At 44.5% G+C, this 20,452-nt stretch overlaps 2 protein-coding genes across 3 annotated transcripts; one reads left to right on the top strand and one right to left on the bottom strand.

Annotated features, from left to right (window-relative positions):
• Positions 1-533: 533 nt before the first annotated feature.
• Positions 534-3,609, top strand: LOC127770398 (dof zinc finger protein 1). Of its 2 annotated transcripts, none has more exons than XM_052296103.1 (2): positions 534-1,824; positions 2,162-3,609. In XM_052296103.1, exon 2 carries the CDS (start codon positions 2,183-2,185, stop codon positions 3,272-3,274), a length of 1,092 nt encoding a protein of 363 aa, XP_052152063.1. In that variant the 5' UTR covers positions 534-1,824; positions 2,162-2,182; the 3' UTR covers positions 3,275-3,609. The 2 variants fall into 2 exon arrangements, with proteins under 2 accessions (XP_052152063.1, XP_052152062.1); XM_052296102.1 differs by having other exon boundaries at positions 535-1,254.
• A 9,716-nt stretch (positions 3,610-13,325) lies between these two features.
• LOC127772137 (uncharacterized) lies at positions 13,326-16,977 on the bottom strand. Its single transcript, XM_052298127.1, has 3 exons — positions 16,464-16,977; positions 15,164-15,312; positions 13,326-13,727 (listed from the first exon to the last, which is right to left on the bottom strand). Exons 1-3 carry the CDS (start codon positions 16,647-16,649, stop codon positions 13,589-13,591), a joined length of 474 nt encoding a protein of 157 aa, XP_052154087.1. The 5' UTR covers positions 16,650-16,977; the 3' UTR covers positions 13,326-13,588.
• Positions 16,978-20,452: the final 3,475 nt, after the last annotated feature.

Here is a 20,452-nt window from a genome sequence, read left to right as displayed (position 1 = left end):
TCGGGCCAAGATAGATAGGGATGGCTGCTAAAATTGAGGTAAGTTTTCCCTTTTTCAATTGTTTTTATACATCCAGTTCTACATACAAATGTACACTAGTAATTAAGTTAGCAAAAATCTGTTATTCTACCCGTGATGTTAAAAACCCGTTATTCTATATTTCTACCCATGATGTAATTCTGACTGCGCTCTCTTTCCACAAGTTTTTTTCTGACCCTGCCCCTGTTGCTGCTCCCACCGTTCATTTCCAAGGACAATGTCCAACGGATCCCACTCCGATTGAAATCTCCGAGTCTCATATGGGCCCATATATCCCATCTCCCGGTTACTGTTCAAGTTTAACACGACGATGGTAGTACAACCACCTTCGGTGTGGGCATATGCACTGCAATCAGAGAAGAATTACACGAGCCACAACTGTACACTGAAAACAAAGAGGCTGGTGCCCTGTCGCACAAAGACACTGAAAACAAAGGCACAGCCGCTGAGGTGGGGGAGAAGTAGAAGAAGAAGAAAGAAAGAAAAAAAAAATGGAAAACGGAAAAAAAGGTGACACCGCACAGTGACGCCCCCATGGAATTATGAAAAGATGGCCGCGGTTGGCCGCACGTGCCGCGCCGTCCTACGCACGCGCGACGCGAGAGCCCCCACAAACCGCCATTCCCAGGGCTTCCACCGGTGGCTTTCCTCCTCTTTTCTTCGGAATCCCTGACCGAACGAGCATCCATCCATCCATTCACTCGGTCGCATACCCCTGATAATAATACTCGCGTGTGCCCTGTGCTTGAGCAAGAAGAACATCATCATCATCAGCGGCCGAGCTTAATTTGACAGAAATATAGTATATAGCGCTTCAAAGTTTTGGAGTAGTAGCTCATCTCGTCTCTGCCGAGTTTCTGGTAGAGCTGGAGGAGCGGAGGAGTAGTAGCGAAATATATATAAATAAAAGAATCCACTAGCAGCTTGGCTATTTCAGCAAAACGTATGTGGGTAGAGAGAGAGAGAGGAGGGTGCAGAGATAGGGAGGAGGCATAATTCCACTCACTGCCCCAACCACAGGACATTCTCTTCTCTCTCTCCCTTCTGCTCAAGAAATCCACCAGCTGCTGCATCAGGAGGTGGAGCTCGCTCGTCGTCTTCGTCTTCGTTGCGCTTCGTCTCCTCAGGTGCCCGGAGGAGCAAGAATTGTTGGGGGGCAGCGAGGTAGACGCAGTTGGAGAGCCCTCTTGCATGGATGCAGCCCACTGGCACCAGGTAAAAATCGCTTTGCAAAGATCGATCGATCGATTGATTCTGCATCTGTCAGAATTTCGCTCTCGTGCTTCTTCTTCTTCTTCCTGATCTTGTTGCTGTTCATCTTCCTTTCTGCGCCTTGTTCTCGGTGCATATGCTTTTCTTTTTTTTTCTTCTGATTGTCTGCCTCTCGGAAGATGTTCTTCGCTTTATATGCCAACCCTTATTCTTTGTGTAGATCTATGCTTCAGTATTCATCATCATCAGTAGCACACACACGCTTCTCTCTCCCTCCTCCATAGGCTTTGAGGGGGGGTGAGGCCCTTTGTGGCTTTAATCCCTCTCCCTTTTGATCCTTGAAAGCAGCACACACACACACACCATCGCCTTTCTTCTTTCTAATCCCCCCCTTTCCTCATCTTCTTTTCTCATAGCTTTTCTCCTTCTTTTCTTCTGTCTCCTTGCCGCTTGCATCAAAAGAGTAGCCATGTCCCCGGTGATGTGTAGTAGCAGCAGCAGCAGGAGCAGCTGTGGTACTACTACTGCGCGCAACCCTACAACAGCACAAACAAAGTTGTGTTTTGTGTGGTGGTGTGTTTCTCTTTCATCTTTTCTTTCCTTCCTTTCTTTCGCTTATCACCTTTTCCTTTCCTCTCTCCCCTTTACCAGTTTCACCTTTCCTCCCCCCTCTAATCTGCCTTTGTATCCTTTTGCTTGGTTCTTAGTTGCACCATAAAGATTCTAAACACCCTGCTTGCTGCCATGGCTAGCTCTCTCTCTGTCACTGCATAACCACATGCCATTTGTGCTCGCTTGTTCTTGCGAGCTTGTTGCTGTAGTAGTAGTTGGTGTGAAGTTAGCAAGGTGTTTGTTTGATCTTTGATCGTTTGTGTTCTAATGGAGTGCTGCACCATGTGTGTACCATCAGGGGCTAGGGCTGGTGAAGCCCATGGAGGAGATGCTGATGGCAGCGAACGCGGCCGCCGGCGCGAATCCGAATCCGGCGGCGACGGCGCCGTCGTCGGTGACTGGGGGCGCACTGAGGGGCGGCGGCGGCGGCGGCGCGCCGCCGGTGGCAGGTGGCGCGGGGGCGGGTAGCACGGAGCGGCGGGCGCGGCCGCAGAAGGAGAAGGCGCTCAACTGCCCGCGGTGCAACTCGACGAACACCAAGTTCTGCTACTACAACAACTACAGCCTCCAGCAGCCGCGCTACTTCTGCAAGACGTGCCGGCGCTACTGGACGGAGGGCGGCTCGCTCCGCAACGTCCCCGTCGGCGGCGGCTCGCGCAAGAACAAGCGCTCGTCGTCGTCGGCGGCATCGGCGTCGCCCGCGTCCGCCTCCACGGCGAATTCCGTCGTCACGAGCGCGTCCATGTCCATGTCCATGGCCAGCACGGGCGGCGGGGCGTCCAAGAACCCGAAGCTGGTCCACGAGGGCGCGCAGGACTTGAACCTGGCGTTCCCGCACCACGGCGGGCTGCAGGCGCCGGGGGAGTTCCCGGCGTTCCCGAGCCTGGAGAGCAGCAGCGTGTGCAACCCCGGTGGCCCAATGGGGACCAACGGCCGGGGCGGCGGCGCGCTCTCCGCGATGGAGCTGCTCCGAAGCACCGGCTGCTACATGCCGCTGCAGGTGCCGATGCAGATGCCAGCGGAGTACGCCACGCCGGGGTTCGCGCTCGGTGAGTTCCGCGCGCCGCCGCCGCCGCCACAGTCGTCCCAGAGCTTGCTCGGGTTCTCGTTGGACGCGCACGGCTCGGTGGGCGGGCCATCCGCCGCGGGGTTCGGCTCCAGCGCGGGGTTGCAAGGCGTGCCGGAGAGCACGGGCAGGTTGCTGTTCCCGTTCGAGGACTTGAAGCCGACGGTCAGCTCTGGCACTGGCGGTGGAGGCGCAAGCGGCGGCGGCGGCGGCGTAGACGGCGGCCATCAGTTTGATCACGGCAAGGAGCAGCAGGCCGGTGGCGGAGGCGGCGGCCCAGGCGGGCACGACACGCCGGGGTTCTGGAACGGCATGATCGGCGGCGGCAGTGGCACTTCTTGGTAATGCGGCGGCGGCGGCCATGCATGCATGCATGGCTCATGCAAAAGCCTCCGCGCTGTGGTGGCGTGGGTTCAAATTGGAGATAGGCAGTAGAGACGACGAGGGTTTTAATAAGAGGTTGGCATTGGCGATAATCCATCACTGATTCACTGTTACTCCGTATAAGGTGTTTTGATCTCTCTTCTTCTTTCCCGGTGTTGCATCATCATCTTGGTGTTCTTTCTTCTCCCTTTTGCTGTCTTTCATGTGATTGCTGATCGGCTTTGGTGCTCAACACAACAACCGAGCTCACATGATTCCTCAAAAGGATCATGATGCATGATCGATCTCTTTCTGAATTCTGATCTTCCAGTTCTCTCCATTGATCACTGTTACTACTAGTCATCGCTTGATCGATGTGTGGTTAGAGAGCTGCATGCGTCAGTGCAGTACTAGACTAGTAGAGCATGGGAAGCTTCTTTTTAGGCTGGCTTCGAGTCCGATGGCGTGTACGTACGTGGTACAGAGGCATGCATGTGGTGTGTAGCTCATTGGTTTTGCAGGGGCATTGTGAAGCGAAGGATGAAGGGAAGGACTCGGTTGGGGAGGAAGAAAGAAAAATGGACCCCCATCACCATGCATGTATGTCAAACTTAGCTACAGTATGTTTGGTAACGGCAATGCATCAAGCTTTTGGTTGTAGATGTAGATCTTGGGAAGGGTTTGCAGCTGATCTATGACTTTGTGTTGATCCAAACAGTAGTGATTCCATCCTTTTCTAGCTTAACTTGTTATTGTTGTTAACTTCTATGGGATGTGTAGAGGTCATATAAAGTTATAGTAGTAGTAGTAGTTGCAAAAGGGGTTTTTGAGCGCATGTAATTTAATTGGTATAGTACTCCTACTATCTTATTGTTATATTTACAGCCAAACTATAATGCACATCTTTTTGCTCCTTGTTTCTGTACTTTTTATATAAGCTTGTCTTTCTGTCTGTCATCTCTCTGTGCGTTCCTTTTTCTTGTAGCAGGCTAGCTCTGAGATGTCATGTCTCACCATCGTCCCAAAACCGGAATCTTCCAGCCATGAAAAGCACTAGCGAGAGAGGGAGAGAGGAGAGGAGCTAGAGGAGCCATGGAGGAAGGGAATATGTATGTATGACAAACACCCCACTCTCTAAAGAAACTTTACCCACAGGCACACACACAGTCTCCTCTCTCTCATACTCAAGTCTCTCTCTCATCACATGGTATATTATTATATCATATGTTTGGCCAGCAGGCCATTTGTACCACCTTTTATTGTTTTTGTAAACTAAAAAGGTACAAATGCTACCCTCTCTCTTCACCGTCATGCTTCTTGCATCTCACTGATCTCTGGGATGTCCCTCTTCCTTTCATGTCAGGGGCTGTTTGTTTCCCAGGGACTTATTCCAAGTCCCTGTCACATTGGATGTTTGGATACTAATTTAGATTATTAAACATACACTAATTACAAAACTCATTCTATAAGCTTGGACTAATTCGCGAGACGAATCTTTTGAGTCTAATTACTCTATGATTTTGACAATGTGATGCTACAGTAAACTTTTGATAATTATGGATTAATTAGGCTTAAAAAATCGTCTCGCGGATTAGCTCTCATTTATGAAATTAGTTTTTTTTATTAGTCTATGTTTAATATTCTAAATTAGCATTCAAGCATCCGATGTGACATGGGCTAAAAAGTTTTAGCCCCATCTAAACACCCCCTCAAGTGGGTAAGAAATGCAACTTTTTTACTTGCCCAGTTTCACCTGCCCACACCAAAAAGTTGTCACCCAATGATTCTTTCTCCTGTTCTGTACCATGGTCTCTGTGTTTATCTTGTTAATGGAGTACTATACAATGGCTGAATGGCACACACCAGCTCTTGATCACCAAAAAGTTGTCCCACAATGATTCTTCTCAATGTAGAAGTACTCATACAATGACACACACAACCTCATCACCACCATGTGGTATGATCCTTCCCCTGGAGAGGAGTTGCATGGAGGGGCCCACAAAAAAACATTCTCCTAGGGATGAGGGGCATGAGGAATAATAACATTCACCGCATTCTTGAAGCATTGGCCACCCTATTAAACAAACGACCCACTGCCCAGATTTTAATTTGCTCCAGGGGGGAGGATGATGATGTGCTGCATTTGGCTCTGTGCAACTACTAAATGACAAAGGAATTAGAACCACTGTTAGCTTCTTGATAGTAGCATATCAACGTTAATGGTGAGCTACAAATTAACTATAAACTTATGTGGAGAAAAGATTTAACAAAAACTAGAGTATATTGGCTCCCATGCAAAAGCTAGTACAAGACATACTTCTAAACAAATACATTAAATGTATATGTGACGGAAAGAGAGAGGAGAAGAAAAAAAAAATAAAGATAACCTTATGGCTAATATATTATATATATATATGTTAGTTTTAAGATGGGCTAATAAGTGATAGTAAGCTCTACTATTAAACTTGCTCTAAGATGTGCTTTTGGGAGGATAATACTGCTCTTGTTCCCATGATTCACATCATTGCTTCAACCATCATAATAAAGTGACAAACTTGAAGGGATGTTCTGCTTTATTCCTTAACTAAATTAATGGATTGGATCACCAGGCAGGTAGGAGTACATATTAGTATATAGTATATGTGTGTGTGTTGATCTAAACTTTGAGGCTATTAAATACTGGTAGTAGCAGTGTAGTTTTGACAAGTCTTCTGCTCATGCTGTTTGCTTAGATATTGTAACTACTATCACATTTCTCCATCCACCTTGTTTTCTTCTGTACTTTTGTGCTATGGTCTCCACTTTGTCTGCACGTTGTCCTTGACTCACACTCATGCCGTTTTGGGCATGCATTATTAATGCCACTCTAGTTGCATGGAGAACTAGCCTAGCATCTATAAACAGTGGTGCAATGGCCTCCTTTCTGTATATATCTTTCACATATAAATGCCTCATATGCATGGATATAGTTGGGGATGTCCAAGGCCTGGCCTTTCTTGTTGCTTTATAGCAACCACTACCTAAACTTTCAGCTTGCTGCACTAGTTCATTGCTGCACTAGTTCTTCTCTCGGTTTTCATCTCACTTTTCTTTTTGGATGCTCTTTCACAAAGCATACTACTTCCATCCATCCACTGAGGTGATCTATGTTACGTCTGCCTGTCAGCACTTTCTGGTTGTGGAAGAATGAGAGTTCTTGAAATGGTTGGCTTGCACGATAGTGATCTTGATCCCTGAGGTAAGTTGCTATAGCACTGCAGTAGTATTTTCTGGTAGCATAGTGGTTGCCGTTTGGATGCAAAATGCACATGCACAAATTTAACCATTGCATAGTGCTGCAGAAAGTGCAGCTACCACTACCATTACATTATCTGCACAAATACTCTAATTATTTTCTAAATATTGAAATGATCTGTGTTTTACATACATGGTAGAAGTTTGTAAGTAGATTTATTCATCGTCTTACTTGGCAAAGTTGTAGAAAAAAAATGTTGTAGTACAATATACTACTCCCTCCATCTATAAAAGTTAGACATATTTCACATTTGAGTTTTTCCAAGTAAGTTGTTCCTATTTGTAGTCTTTATGCATCCAAGAGTAGACTTAAATGAAGAGATAAATTGAATGTTTGATTGGAACTCACGGAGTCATCTAAATACTCATTGGTTGCATGCTTACATTTACTTCTTGATTTTATAGGATGCAAGATGATTTAATGTCTTTTTGGTCTTGGTGGCAAAAGTAATATGTGTAACTTTTGTGGATGGAGGAAGTATATTATACATGTACTATCCATTTTCCATGACCTACATGTATGTACCATGCATCTAATTTATCTATATACAATGTGTTTTTTTAATTACAATAAATTCTACAAAACTACATACATTATTATCACAAAACTACATATCTAGACATAATATTTTAGAACTATACATTTAAAATTGAATTTGCCCAAAAAAACGCAGAATTAAGCTGTTATATAAAAATTACCTATTCAGTACATCATTTATCACCAAATTATAGATGTAGTGATTCCAAACGAGCACCTTTACCTGATGAAACTTTTAAAATGTATAGTTTTTGATAAACTCAATGCTAAGTGTAAATTTTAGACATCGTCGCCTAAATCCATAGTTTTGTGATGAACTCGATGTTAAATCTTTAGTTTTATGATAAGATGGCTTAAATGTGTAGTTTTCTGCTAGTTTCACTTATGTATGTGTTTTTTTAATTTACTGTTTTAATTAAGAGTACTATTAGCCAACAATACCCACATGCTGTTGTTTTTATTGATATTAAAAATATTAAATTTAATTGATATATGGGCTATATTGGTTATTTTATGATTTATAGCGACTATAATAAAAAATATTCATGCTGTACAACTAGCTAATTGTTGGTCCGAGTTTGAAATTTAAACTAATAAAATATTTAGTTAAGAGTCTAGGATGGGTACAAATTCATATTTATGTATTCCAAAGTTCGGAATGCTATCCTTTTTTTAATAAAACAAAAGAATTTGTGGTAGTAAAAATTAAATAGTATTCACTCCGTCCTAAAAAAACGAATCTAGAATTTGATGTGACATATTCCAGTACAATAAATCTGAACATATGTATGTTCAGATTCGTAGTACTAGGATGTGCCGTATTTAGTATTATGTTGTTTTTTACAGTACGGAGGGAGTACATGTACTGTTTCTAAATGCACAATTTATTTAAGACGAATTCTTAATAAGATCTACAATTAGTAAAGCTTTCCTAGAGTGCTCAAGTAATACAAGTATATAGATAGATTAAATGCTTATAAAATGTACTAGTATGTTGTTCTTAACAAATTAAGACGTCTGAAGGGGAATTTTTTTTCGGCAGGCCCCATATAAAAATGCAGGAATTTTACTGCGCTTTTGCGGAAATTGCACATGATCGCGAGACAACTCCATCCCGACAGAAAATGAAAAAGGTGCATGCCCTTCTTGCGGGCGTCTTCAGAAAGGTCAAAAAGAACAGGAGGAGGAACAAACATCTTTGTCAAGCAAACAGGTCAACACGAACTGATCGAGCTGATCAAAGTGGGGTTGGGGTGAAACGCAAGAAACTAGTAGTACTAGAAATTTTAGCCAGTCAGATTGGACCTTTTTTTTTTTCGTTGCGACAAGCGTACGTCGACCAACGGGCAACGCAGCAGCACCGCACCGCACAATGCATGGAACGGTATCATGCAGCCACAGTTTGGTTTTCGATTCGCGTGCGTGCGCGCGGCGCGGGCCGGGGCAAAGGCAAAGCAACGACGCGCGCGTCGCTGCCTGCAAGAGCCTGTGCGCGCGGCGTCAGCGTCACGTCAAAACTCGCCATCCTGCCCGTGCGTGCGGCGCTAGCTCGATCTACTGTTGCATCGTCACCCGGCCGGCCATTTGATCCATCCATTCGCGGCTGGGGAGCGCGCGATCGAGAGGTCTCACACCCTCACTTCAAAGGTTAGGCATTCCCGCGTTACACGTGCGTGATGGGTTGGTCGAGTACCACAATTAGGGGCTGTTTAGATGGGGCTAAAATTTCCAGTCCCTATCACATTAGATGTTTGGATGCTAATTTAGAGTATTAAATATGAACTAATAAAAAACTAATTTCATAAATAAGAGCTAATCCGCGACACGAATTTTTTAAACCTAATTAATCTATAATTATCAAAAGTTTATTGTAGCATCACATTATCAAATCATGGCGTAATTAGGCTCAAAAGATTCGTCTCACGAATTAGTCCAAGGTTATAGAATAGGTTTTGTAATTAGTCTATGTTTAGTACTTCAAATTAATATTCAAACATCTGATGTGATAGAGACTTGGAATAAATCCACGTTTCCCAAACAGCCCCTAATTACGCTCTGTGCTACTCAGATTAATTCCTTCTTTTTCCTCGATGGCGACGACTCGAACACGTATATATGTACCGCGCGCATGAACGTATGTCTTCTGCATACTACACCTTGCTGTTGCTACGGAGTACTCCAGTACCACAGAAAACTGGGGCATGTCATGTGTTCTACGTATAGTTGTGTCTCAGGCTCTCAGCTCGTGACTCGCCGTGTAGTAGTACAAACATTGCCTGCAGCCTGTGTTCCTAGTGCTGCCTAGCTACTCCTACGAGAAGAAGAGGTACGGATCAGCAGCAGGGCGGAATCTAAAAACTTCCTCGGAGAAAAAGATAGAGCCAGGGGGAATCGATGCCACGTTCTCTTTACTTCTCTGCATGTCCCGTCTCGCCGCAGCTTTATGAATTGAAGGGCTTTCACGCGATGGGAAAGCCGGAAAGGCTAAGCTATAGGTATAGGTAGCCGGCCGCCCGGCATGTGGCGCCATCCGCAAGTGTTTGGCCACAAAACAACACCGATCATGGGGCCGGATCATGGGGCCGGCGGCTAGCTCGCACGTACTCCATGTACGATCCATAGTCAACATCTTTTCCTCTAAAAATAAGACCTTTTTATGAATATATTCAGATTTCATGTATAAATTCACATTTATTTTGAGACAGAGGACATTAGATACTAGCAATCAAATTGCAATTAATGATAACATATTCGGAAGACGAGTTAATGAAGATGAAGAGTTCCAGGTATAGGTTTATAAAAAAAATATATGGAGACTATAATATTGGTTTCCGTTACATACATTTGCTATCTCAATCAGACTGACATATGCACCACCATAGCAAGTGGCCTCGACCATCCACGGGAGCATCTTCACCATGGAGGAGAGAGTGAGGAAAAAGAGTGGCCATGTGTTATCATAGTGCATTGCTGAAAACATAGGTGGCTTGGGCGATAAAAAGAGTTCCATAGAAATACAGGAGAGAAGGAAACAACCTGTCTTCTTTTTATCGTAGGTCGAGACCGTCAAGCTTGTCAATCAAAGTTGTGTTGACTCAGAAGATGATGTGTTGCCGTACATCTGGAAAAACTATCTCGTAGCCACATAGGAACCATCACAAGAAAGACGACCACATCTACCAGGACTACACGAGAGAGCAACGGCATGAGCAATTAGCCACATCAGGCCAGCTTGCGGTCGAATATGGTGAACACACACCACGACTAAGCTCAACCATTAGTCATTGTCGGTCCAATCCACCGCCTTGGAAAGTGGAGAGGTTGTGTCGGTCTGAGAGGCGGCACAGATGGGTCTAGTAAGGTCGGCACCAATGGGCCGAGGGGAGATGGAGAATCGATGGGGAAATGAGGAGGTAAAGGTTCTTGTTTTTGAAGTTGTTTTTGATTTGTTTATTTAATTTGAAGTGGTAGCTACATAATTTTGGACAAAAGTATAAATAAAATCAACTTAAGGGCGGAAGCATAAATAAACAAAGGATGAAGGGTGAATAGGTAAAATGGTCCTCCAAGTTTCATGCAAGGATCAGTTTAGTCCTTAATATTTTATTGTGTCCATATTAGTCCTTCAAGTTTTTATTTTAATTCAAACTTATCCTTGAACACACATAACCAACAACTCTTTTGATAAATGACACTTATGCCCCCTCATTCACATATATAAGAGAAAAAATTGCATGCAATGAATTCTTTTTATAGATAAAATAAAAATAAATTATGTACTTTCAAGTATATACGATAGCCACTAGGCTCAATTTTCATGTGCACATGTTGAAATAATGTGAAATACATATGCAATGTTGTTTATTTATTTTGGATTTCTTTTTTCTAGTGTATAGTTGTATACAAATTAAGGGCAAAAGGGACATTTTCTAACATAATTGTTGACTAAAAATAGCCATATGGCATATTAAGTGGGCCCAAGGATGATTTTAGGCCAAAACAAATACTTATAGGACCTATGTAGACAAAATAAGACCTGAAGGACCAAATTGAGCCTTCGGTCAAACTTGAGGGACTAAATTAGCTATTCACCCAAGGATGAAAAATAAAAGTTATGCAGATCTGCCCAGCTGTCTAGGTTATACTAACATTATAAGCACAGTTACTTATGTTGCTTTTTAACTGTGTGAATGTTGGACCCACCGGTTGCGCCCATCATGCATCGTGAATGCTCTTGGTTTGGGGAAGCATACTCAAAACATCACACATAAACAAATTCTTTCAGGTGAAAAAGCACCTTAGGTGGTGTTGGCTGACGTCCATTGTGGGATGTTGAAGCCGCTTGATAATTCTAGCAGCGAGCTAGGTATTCGTGATGCATCCACTGTGAAGTCGGCGCTGCTGTGTCGTTTGGCAACGATGATACGTGTTTGCAAAGTAGGAACCTCCTATGCTTTTTTTTGTTAAGCTTGGTAACGACACCCTATATTGAGTTTCGTCAGTGGTTTCAGTTGTTAGTGGTTTTGTTTCTATGTTGTGTAGATGTTTAGTTAGTTGGTGGTATTTTTTTCTTTTTTTAACCTGTCTAGGTTTTTTTTTTTACTCCTGCTTATTGAAAATATAATTGACAGTAATCTTGCTGGTTTAATTAGTTAAAAAAATGCACCCAGAAGGTCACACATCAGGTTACATTTGCAACTCGCATCTCCCCTTCATATCCATACCGCACATCACATATCCATGCATATGTGCGGTATGCTCAGCTGCGCTCAAGTGCTCGAGCATATCACCGCAATCTCTGGGAGGATCCGATCCCAAAAAAGCCGTCCATTCACCCCGGTCGGCAGGCAGTCACCCCTGGGCACGCACTGCTCGTACGGTGGTGGCCACAGTGTGACATGATCGACCATGATCCAAAGGCAATTCTGAAACTGAAACGGATCATGTATTGAGATTCATGTAGCCAACTCTGTGAAAACTGTCCTTGCTGCCATGAATCCATGATCTGCAACTCAGCGCAACTGCAAGAGTTACGGTGGAACATTAGAACGTAACTTCTCGCTTGCTAGCCCATGAGTTTCAGACCGGACGAACTGTATATATACTCGCACACAACATGTAACCCGACTCAATGATACTAAGTCGTTGGGTCACGCCTACCACAATTCCCTGAACATTGGTAGTTCCATCTGTCCCTTTGCGAGCCAACCATATCTTGGTTTGAGGCAGGCAGAAGTTGCCGCTGATAGGTTGCTTGGTGAACGGTTCAGCTCAGAACGGAACAAAGCTAAAGTTGCATTGCTGAAACAGTGAAATCTGGGCTCTAAATCAGGGTCGAGGACTACTAGAAAATTATTGTTGGTAACAGGTGCAACAGTCGTCGGAGTACTCGCCTCGCCGCTTTGCTTCGTCTTGAAGATAGGAACGATACTGATAGTGCGATAGTAACAGGGAGTGGACCTGCATGCCATGTGTGACAAGCATTTGAGTTCAAATGGAGAGATTTTGTTGCATTTTTCGGCCCAGCTTTTCCAAGCACCAGAAACGGCCAACCAAACCGCAGTCCTTTCGTACGCGAGCTGATGTCTACGACTTCTCCTCCAGCTATGTAACCTATCTCAAGTTAGCTTTCGAGGTTTAGATTTCAGAACACACCCCACTACCACTCTACCAGTCGTACTACCACTCTACCAGTCGTGGTGCAGCGTTCGTCAGAGTAGTGCTACTAAAAGTTATTGGGTTGATGAGAAAAAACAGTAGTAACATTTACTGGGAGGCTAACAAAGGTATTAACACCTGCCGATTGGCCATGGCACTCACTGTAACCGCATCAGCAACAACAGAGCATAAGTGAAAACATTTACCGACACTGAAACTGAAGTGCAAAGTTGACAGGCCAACTAGCCCCCCAAGCATGTCAAATCTTCCTTAAGACAGCATCGACATATCAAGTTGTGATGTCTTCATCCAACAGCTTGGTTCGACGGATCCTTAACCCAGGTTCCTTACCCCAAGTTAAACAGCTACCAGGCCTAGAATTTTAACCTTCGAGTCTGACTGTCTAAAGCTGAGTATTACCAAATCTAGTTTGCAGTGTTACTCATTATTCCCCGAGATATAGCGATATGAGTAGGCATATTGTCTTTCCTGCCTCACATTACGTACACAAAAAATTATTCTCCATAAGACACACATGTGACATACACTTGAACAAGAGCACATATATAACAACATTAACAGCAAAATAAAGTTTCTTTTTGGTGGGATAAGAGCCTAAAGAAGTGTGTTCACTAGATGGTGAACAACATCATTTCCATGCCTTTAGCTCTGTACAATGATTACATGTCATCTACTAACAGCTCTTAAAAACTACTCACTCTGGTTATCCATTCAGAACTAGGTATACTGTTTCCTGCCACTCAAATGAAGCATGGTAGTGATAACAAACCGTGGGATGCTGCCGCCTAGTTGCCAGCATTGATTCCAAAGATCCGGACCTTGTGCATGTTCGGTAGTTTTGCAACAACCAGCACAACAACTGCAATGGTGTTGAGGAAGAGCATAGGATGTTGATAATCTGTCATGTGCGAGGCTATCAAGTATCTGCAGAAGAAAAGAGAAAGCATCCTCATAATTAATGCTGGAGATCATAATGGTAAATAAAAGTAGTCAATAAAGGGAGAGGGAAATTGCCATCCTGTCAAGAGGTATGAGAAAGAAAAATGATTCCTGAGTGTAAGTCTACGTGATATAAAAGCTTCACAAAACTATTTGACACGTCTGGCAAGTTAAGCAAAAGTAAGATACTTGCCATGTTATCCTACAGTAGAGTGACAATATCTTTAGAGAAAATTCCTGAGTGAAACTAATTTTGGAGCAAACTAATCTGAATGTTCCCCCCCAAATGGCAGCCATTACAAGCACAATATAGACAAATATTCCCCCAAAATACCAACCATTAGAAGCACTTTAAACAAAACACAAGAAAAGAAAAAACAAGTTGAACAACCAGATGCTACACTAACTATAGAGAGTGATAATGCTCGTCCAATATTTTCAGAGAAAAAAACTAAGTAAAACTAACTTTGTAGTCTCATTTTAATATTTTTCTAAGCAGGTACAACCTATAATGCTTGTTCATAACAGGAAAGAGGTACATGGAACAACATGATGTAGTAATTAATACTTGTGCAGAAGTTGAGATAGAAGGAAAAGTGAGGCAACACAAAATATAGAATTTGCATGGAATGGTCTATCTGTATTTAGTTGTCCTGAAATAATAACCTATCATATGTGGAAACATCAGTGGATACAGGGCAAAACCCAAACCCAATCAAATATAAACAAACAATGTACAACTGCATGGCTCTGAAGGTACTCGGGTGATGAAAATGGAGATATATTGTGCATGTTATCCCAGATTATAGTGTTTATGCAATACAGCTAGAAACCGATTTCTGTAGTTATGGAAAAGAACATGATGTTCTTCTTCCAAGTCCAAAAGTTATGGTTTGTGTGTGCTTCAAATTAATCAACTACTAAGTAGTGCAACCTAGCTTTCTGAACAAATACTCTTTACCATAGCGAGCCTTGAATTGTCTAATACTCTAATGTCTACTGTAATTCATAACGAGTAACCACCATAGTTCATCCAGCCAATCCACTCGAAAATAAAATCTAATTGAAGCATTATTATCAAAGAGAATAATCGTGTGCCTTAACAATCTGCCTAGATACAGATATGAACTTTCTTCCCTAATGGAACTTGGATTTGGGGCTAAAAGATGGCAACGTAACTTGGATATGAACTTGAACTTGGATGCAAACCTTCTTACCAATCCTTACAAATGCATATCTACTGTGAGTCTGTGACTATGCCGGTAACAAACATCAGAGCTATATGTTAATTCCTTGCATACCTACTGAAAGTCTGAAACCATTTACTAGTTACTACTTACTGGCTATGTAGAATCAATCATCATCCATATTTTCAATGCTGTAGTGGAAAGGAAAATCAATCGCAACAGATTTATTCTTACAGAACCAAAGGAACCACGGTCAGAAATTTTCTGTTGCGAGTAAGCTGCTTCCCATTGTCCATTTGCTCCCACCAAGTCAATCTATTATACATCCCCTGGTCATCAGCAAACGGAGTTCCCTTCTTCCAGTGAAAAAAATGGTATGTCATCTGCAATTAAAATTCAGTTAGTAGGCAGTGGCAATAGGGAGGAAAATCTTTCTTCTACAATTGAATCCAATGCAGTTTTCTCTGTTCTCACTATGTCAAGTCACAACTATACAGTAGCCATCAGAGCAAACTCAACTAAACTATCACCACTCGGATCTTAAATATCTAAGCGAGGTTTCGGTTTAACGCCTTTTAACTGAAAGGTGGAAGTTTATGTAACTATGTCCATTGTTTTATGAAAATATATTGCTACTGCATCCTAAAAAAACATAGATAGTCCAGGAATCTTCCACTACAGTACAAGTAAATCCTAACCTTCAGCAAAGTGTGTGTTATAATTTGGCATTGGGTAATGCTCATATATTAAAAGAAATGCCAGCTACAATGTTATGTGAAACGAAATGCACATCATATTGCAGTACAAGTACAACACAAAAATTTCGAGATGTTCACCGCACACTATGATATAAATTTTAACACTGCTACCCCAGCATATATTACTTATATAGTTACACATGACAAGGAGCTAGTCCATACCATTTGCATGTATCACTACGGATGAACTGCAAACTATGCGATTACTGAATAAAGCATGTTCACTATTCAGAAATGCACACCAATATAGAGGATCAAAATAGCATTTCCATCATTTATCAATTATTATGCAGTAAACTACACACCACCACTATTATGACCATACTCAGAATCAGACTAAGACTAAACAAGGCCATGCAACTGTTTCTACCTTCTAATGGATAAATGGCAATAGGCAGGGGCCATCATTACTGATACTACCATATGTCTGCATACTGAGAACAAGAAAAAATTTCGTTCTGGACCAACTGAGGCTTGAGGCTGGTGTAGGGAATTCTATTCAGCAAAATCCATAGATAGTTCTAGTTGGAATGCGAGTAACTGCGTCAAGCAGGATGTCAATGCCAACCCACACCAGCTTTTTGTTGGGAATACTCCCACTTTTAGCTAGGCAAAACAATACGCAGGCAGCCAGCAACATCCAGATGCAAGCATCCCGAATCCACCCCAATTCCAAACCTGATGATACGAACGAGCGAGCGAGCTAAACTTGCCAAGAACGCTGGCCCTCGATCCTAATCCGAATTCCAGGGAGAAGCGAGAAGGAGGGTCCTTACCGCGAAGTGGGCGAGGTTGACGAACGTCCACGCCATGCCGGGGGTGCAGCCGAAGACGGAGAGGACGAGCAGCCAGGAGAAGAAGAGGATGAGGATGTAGGTCGTCCACACCCCGGGGTACATGAACCACTCCGTGTTCTTGTTCAGATCCGCCGGCTGCACCGCCTGCACGTACAGCTTCGCCATCGATCGCTCCCCCGCCCAAAATCCCCCTCTCTCCCTCTCGCTAAAGCTGGCGCGCCCTGTGTGCTGCTGCTGGTGGCGCGGCCTGAGCCCGTGGGATTGGAATGGAGGGGGATTTATAGAGGTGGGAGGGAGAAGGCGCGAGCGAGGGGTTTGCCCAGATTATTGGTCAGAGAGAAGCGGAGCGGAGGGAGGAGGAGGAAGAAGAAGGCGAGGAGAAGGTTCAAAGATGGAGGCGAAAAGAAAAAACGCGAGGGGGAGAGGAGAGGAGACCGACGGGCTGGCTGCCTGTGCGCCTGTGCGGCTGTGTGCCGCGACGCACACCGCGCCACCAATGCCGTCACACCGCACGGCGCCCCGGCGCCCGCAGGAGGAGAGGAGGAGGAGGTCAAGTGTGACGGGCGGGGTGGTTTTTGGGCTGCTGATGGGCCGACCTGTGTGAGCCCGTGTCTGCTCTGTGGTTGATAGTGAGCATCACCAACAGAGTACTATTTCCTTCCCAAAACCAATTTTGGAGGTTTTTAGTGAAAAAATCAGATCCAACCAATCGCCATATATTTCTCTATGTGGATTTGAGGGCGAAAGAGCGAATCACAATCTCTAGTTTGCTCGTTTCTCCTCTCCTTTCCGTGCGAATGGGCAAATTTCTGTTGGGAGCGCGATCTCTCATTGGACGCATGGAAAAAAAAAGAAATTTATGTTGGTAGTTTAACAGAAGATCCCACTTTTAGTTTTATAGACTATCTCTTGTAGGGGAAGAGTTCTTTCACTTTCTATTTTCAGGTTAGAAAACCCAAACATCAAATTTTGAGATAGATTATTGCTATGATGCTCTATGGGTGATGACGACTTTTTCCCTTCTTTCTGAACCTATGTTGTATATATTTTTATTTTACAAAAGGTGAAGAAATTCCGTTTGTTTATTCTCCCCCTGGTTTGATCAAGACATTTAGTAATTCAGTTCAGTTCTGACCTGGTGGGCTAGAGCGTGCCATATTCAGTCGTTTGCGGTGTCCTGCGATTGGACTGGCAGAATTCTATGATTCGTGAAACGGACTGCTAACTGCATCTATGCAGGTTCCATTACGCCTGGTCGACGGTCCACGGCTGGGATGTTGAAAGGATAACAGAGAATCAATTGCCACATAGGACTATAGGAGTACCATGAATATGAGGCGCATGCCCCACCAGGTAGAAGGAAGAATCCGAATCTTCCTTAAGAATTACTCCCTCCCTACCAAAATACTCCCTCCGTCTCATTTTAAGTGTAGATTTTCATGTTCAATGTTTGACCGTTTATATTATTTAAAATTTATTATGATTAGTATTTTTATGATTAGATGATAAAACATGAACAATACTTTATACGACTTTTTTTAAAATTTTTCATAAATTTTTCAAATAAAATGGATAATCAAACGTTAGACACGAAAATCCATAACTATACTTAAAATGAGACGAAGAAACCAAAGGAGTATAAGAGATTTTGGGTAAATCTGATGCATCCTAATTCTACTAATCTGAACGATTCAGATTCGTATTACAGTGTATATCACGTCCATCTATAATCTTTTATATTTTGCGACGTAAGTACTGGTCTTTTGGCGTCCGTGGAGATGAAATGCATGCATTAATATCACGTTTTCACGTTGGTACCGTACGTCGGCGCAGGCTGTTGGAACTCAATGCTGAATTGCTGATGATTGAAGAGGGAGCATCATTACCATGTTTTCTATTGAGGTACGTACGTAATTGCGTTTGTAGCATCATCGTTATGCTATTACTATCCAAAACGGCATCAGGAATTCCGAATAAAGCATTGTTGGTTGCATATATTAATCCCATCCCCATGTCATGATCGCCCGGAGCCTTTGACCTTATCTGCTCTCCGATGTAAGCATGGTGGCATGGATGGCTGCTGGTCAGCGGGGGCATGCGGTCTTCAACAAGTGGTGAGCACACTAGCAGGAGTGCAGGACAGAGCAAACAAGAAGATCGAGCAAATAACTCGCCATTTTTTATAGCACGCCACCAAGCAACCGGTCCTTGTTAGGAGTACAAGGTTGCCATCTAGAAGGAGTGAGTCCAGTGTGCAACTGTGTACTAGTAGCACATGTGACCCTGTTATGATTAAGACTCAGAATTTATTTTGCTTTTTCTTAATACATTTTGTGCTAAAACATTTTATTTCGCTTTTTTTAAATACATTTTGTGCGAAATTTTTTTTATATAAGTTGTTTTAAAATCGAATGTACTCGTTCGTCAAGCTTATGATAATTAAATTAAATTAATTATTTGCAATCTCTGTAAAGATCTTTAAGTTTCAAAACACCACCTAGTCAGCCCTATTTTACGCGTAGCAACCAAAGCTGTTGTGAACCTCTGCTGTAGAGTGTGTACTAGCTAGTTGCACAGTCAACAAAAGCCAACCAGAAGAACAAGCCAATGGTTTTCTTTCCGCCTTCTGGAAAGGAGCAGCCGTAAGCCCGTAAGGGTGAAAACTGTGTAGTGTGTACAGTACAGTTCACAGCCGCCGCCGTGCACCGCCCCGGCGTGCCGTGGCCCGTGGCCATGCCCGATCGCTCCTTCAACGATGCAACGCGCCGAGGGGGCGCGGGCGCGGGGAGTGGAGCACCGCACGGCTCACGGCTGTGCTCGCTGGCACACTGCGTTTCCGCATCCTGAAAATTAGACCTGCGGCTGCCGGCTGGGTCGTGGCCTTGTGGGTGGATTTTGTTTTTCTTGTATGCGACCATGGGCACCCCACATGAACATTGCCAGACAACAAGGAGACGTGCTCCTGCCTCCTGGCCAATCGCTGGGAAAGGGGCCGCAAGTGAAACAGGGGCAAAGAGTGCAAGACAGAAGTACAGAACAAGAGAAGAAGAGGAGGTTTAGCGCTTTCAGGCCACGTCTTGATGGGCCTCGATTTCTATCCATCCACCTATACGGGCTAGAATTTTCAGCTAAAATCTTAGCGGAAAAAGTACGCCGAAGGTCCCTCAACTTGTCATCAAGTTACAGAATCGTCCCCCAACCACAAAACCAGATATCCAGCGTCCCTTAACTAATCAAAATCGGTCATGATAGGTTCTTAGGTGATTTTGACCCCAGTTTTGTCGTAAGTGACAGCTGAGTTAGTATAGGACCCACGTGGGCTCCATATGTCAGGCTACCACGTCATCTCTCTCCCTCTCTCTATCTCTCTTTTCTCCTCGCTGCAGGGCGGCTGGCGGGCGAGGAGGAGGTCCCCGGGGCGAGGCGGGAGAGGAGGAGGGCGGCGTCGCCGCAGCGGCAGCAGCGGGGGTGACGACAGGGGAGAAGGGAGGGAGCTCGGGGTGAGAGAGACCCGGGAGGCAGGAGAAGGAGGCGGCGTCGCACACGCGAAGCCGATGCGTGGATGAGCATGGAGAATGGTGACGAGGAGGATGATGTGCTGAGCACGGGCCGCATGCCAGGGTGCCGACGCAGCCCTTGCGCACGACCGAGCCGCAAGGGCGCCGCCTCCGCAACCACCTCCGCCTCCGCCACTGAAGCCACCATCAACGTTGTCTTCATCCACCCCCAAGCCGTCATCGCGCCTAGACGGGCGCCGCCGTGTAGCCACCCCTTTCCCCCCGGCTCCGACCATCGCGCTGCGCCGATGCGCCCGGCGATCGCCCAAGCGGAGCCGACGCCGCCGCTGGCCGCCCCCTCCAATCGGCGCCCTGACCTTCTTCTCCCGGCTCCACTCCCTCCTCCGCCCGGCGCCACCCCGATTCCTCCCCTTTGTGCCGCCTCCTGGCCGCGCGCTGCCGAGCTCCACG

Source organism: Oryza glaberrima, chromosome 4 (genome assembly GCF_000147395.1).
Source record: "Oryza glaberrima chromosome 4, OglaRS2, whole genome shotgun sequence".
NCBI classification, from domain to species: domain Eukaryota; kingdom Viridiplantae; phylum Streptophyta; class Magnoliopsida; order Poales; family Poaceae; genus Oryza; species Oryza glaberrima.
Note: the sequence above shows the minus strand (reverse complement) of the source record. Positions and strands in the feature narration are given on the sequence as shown.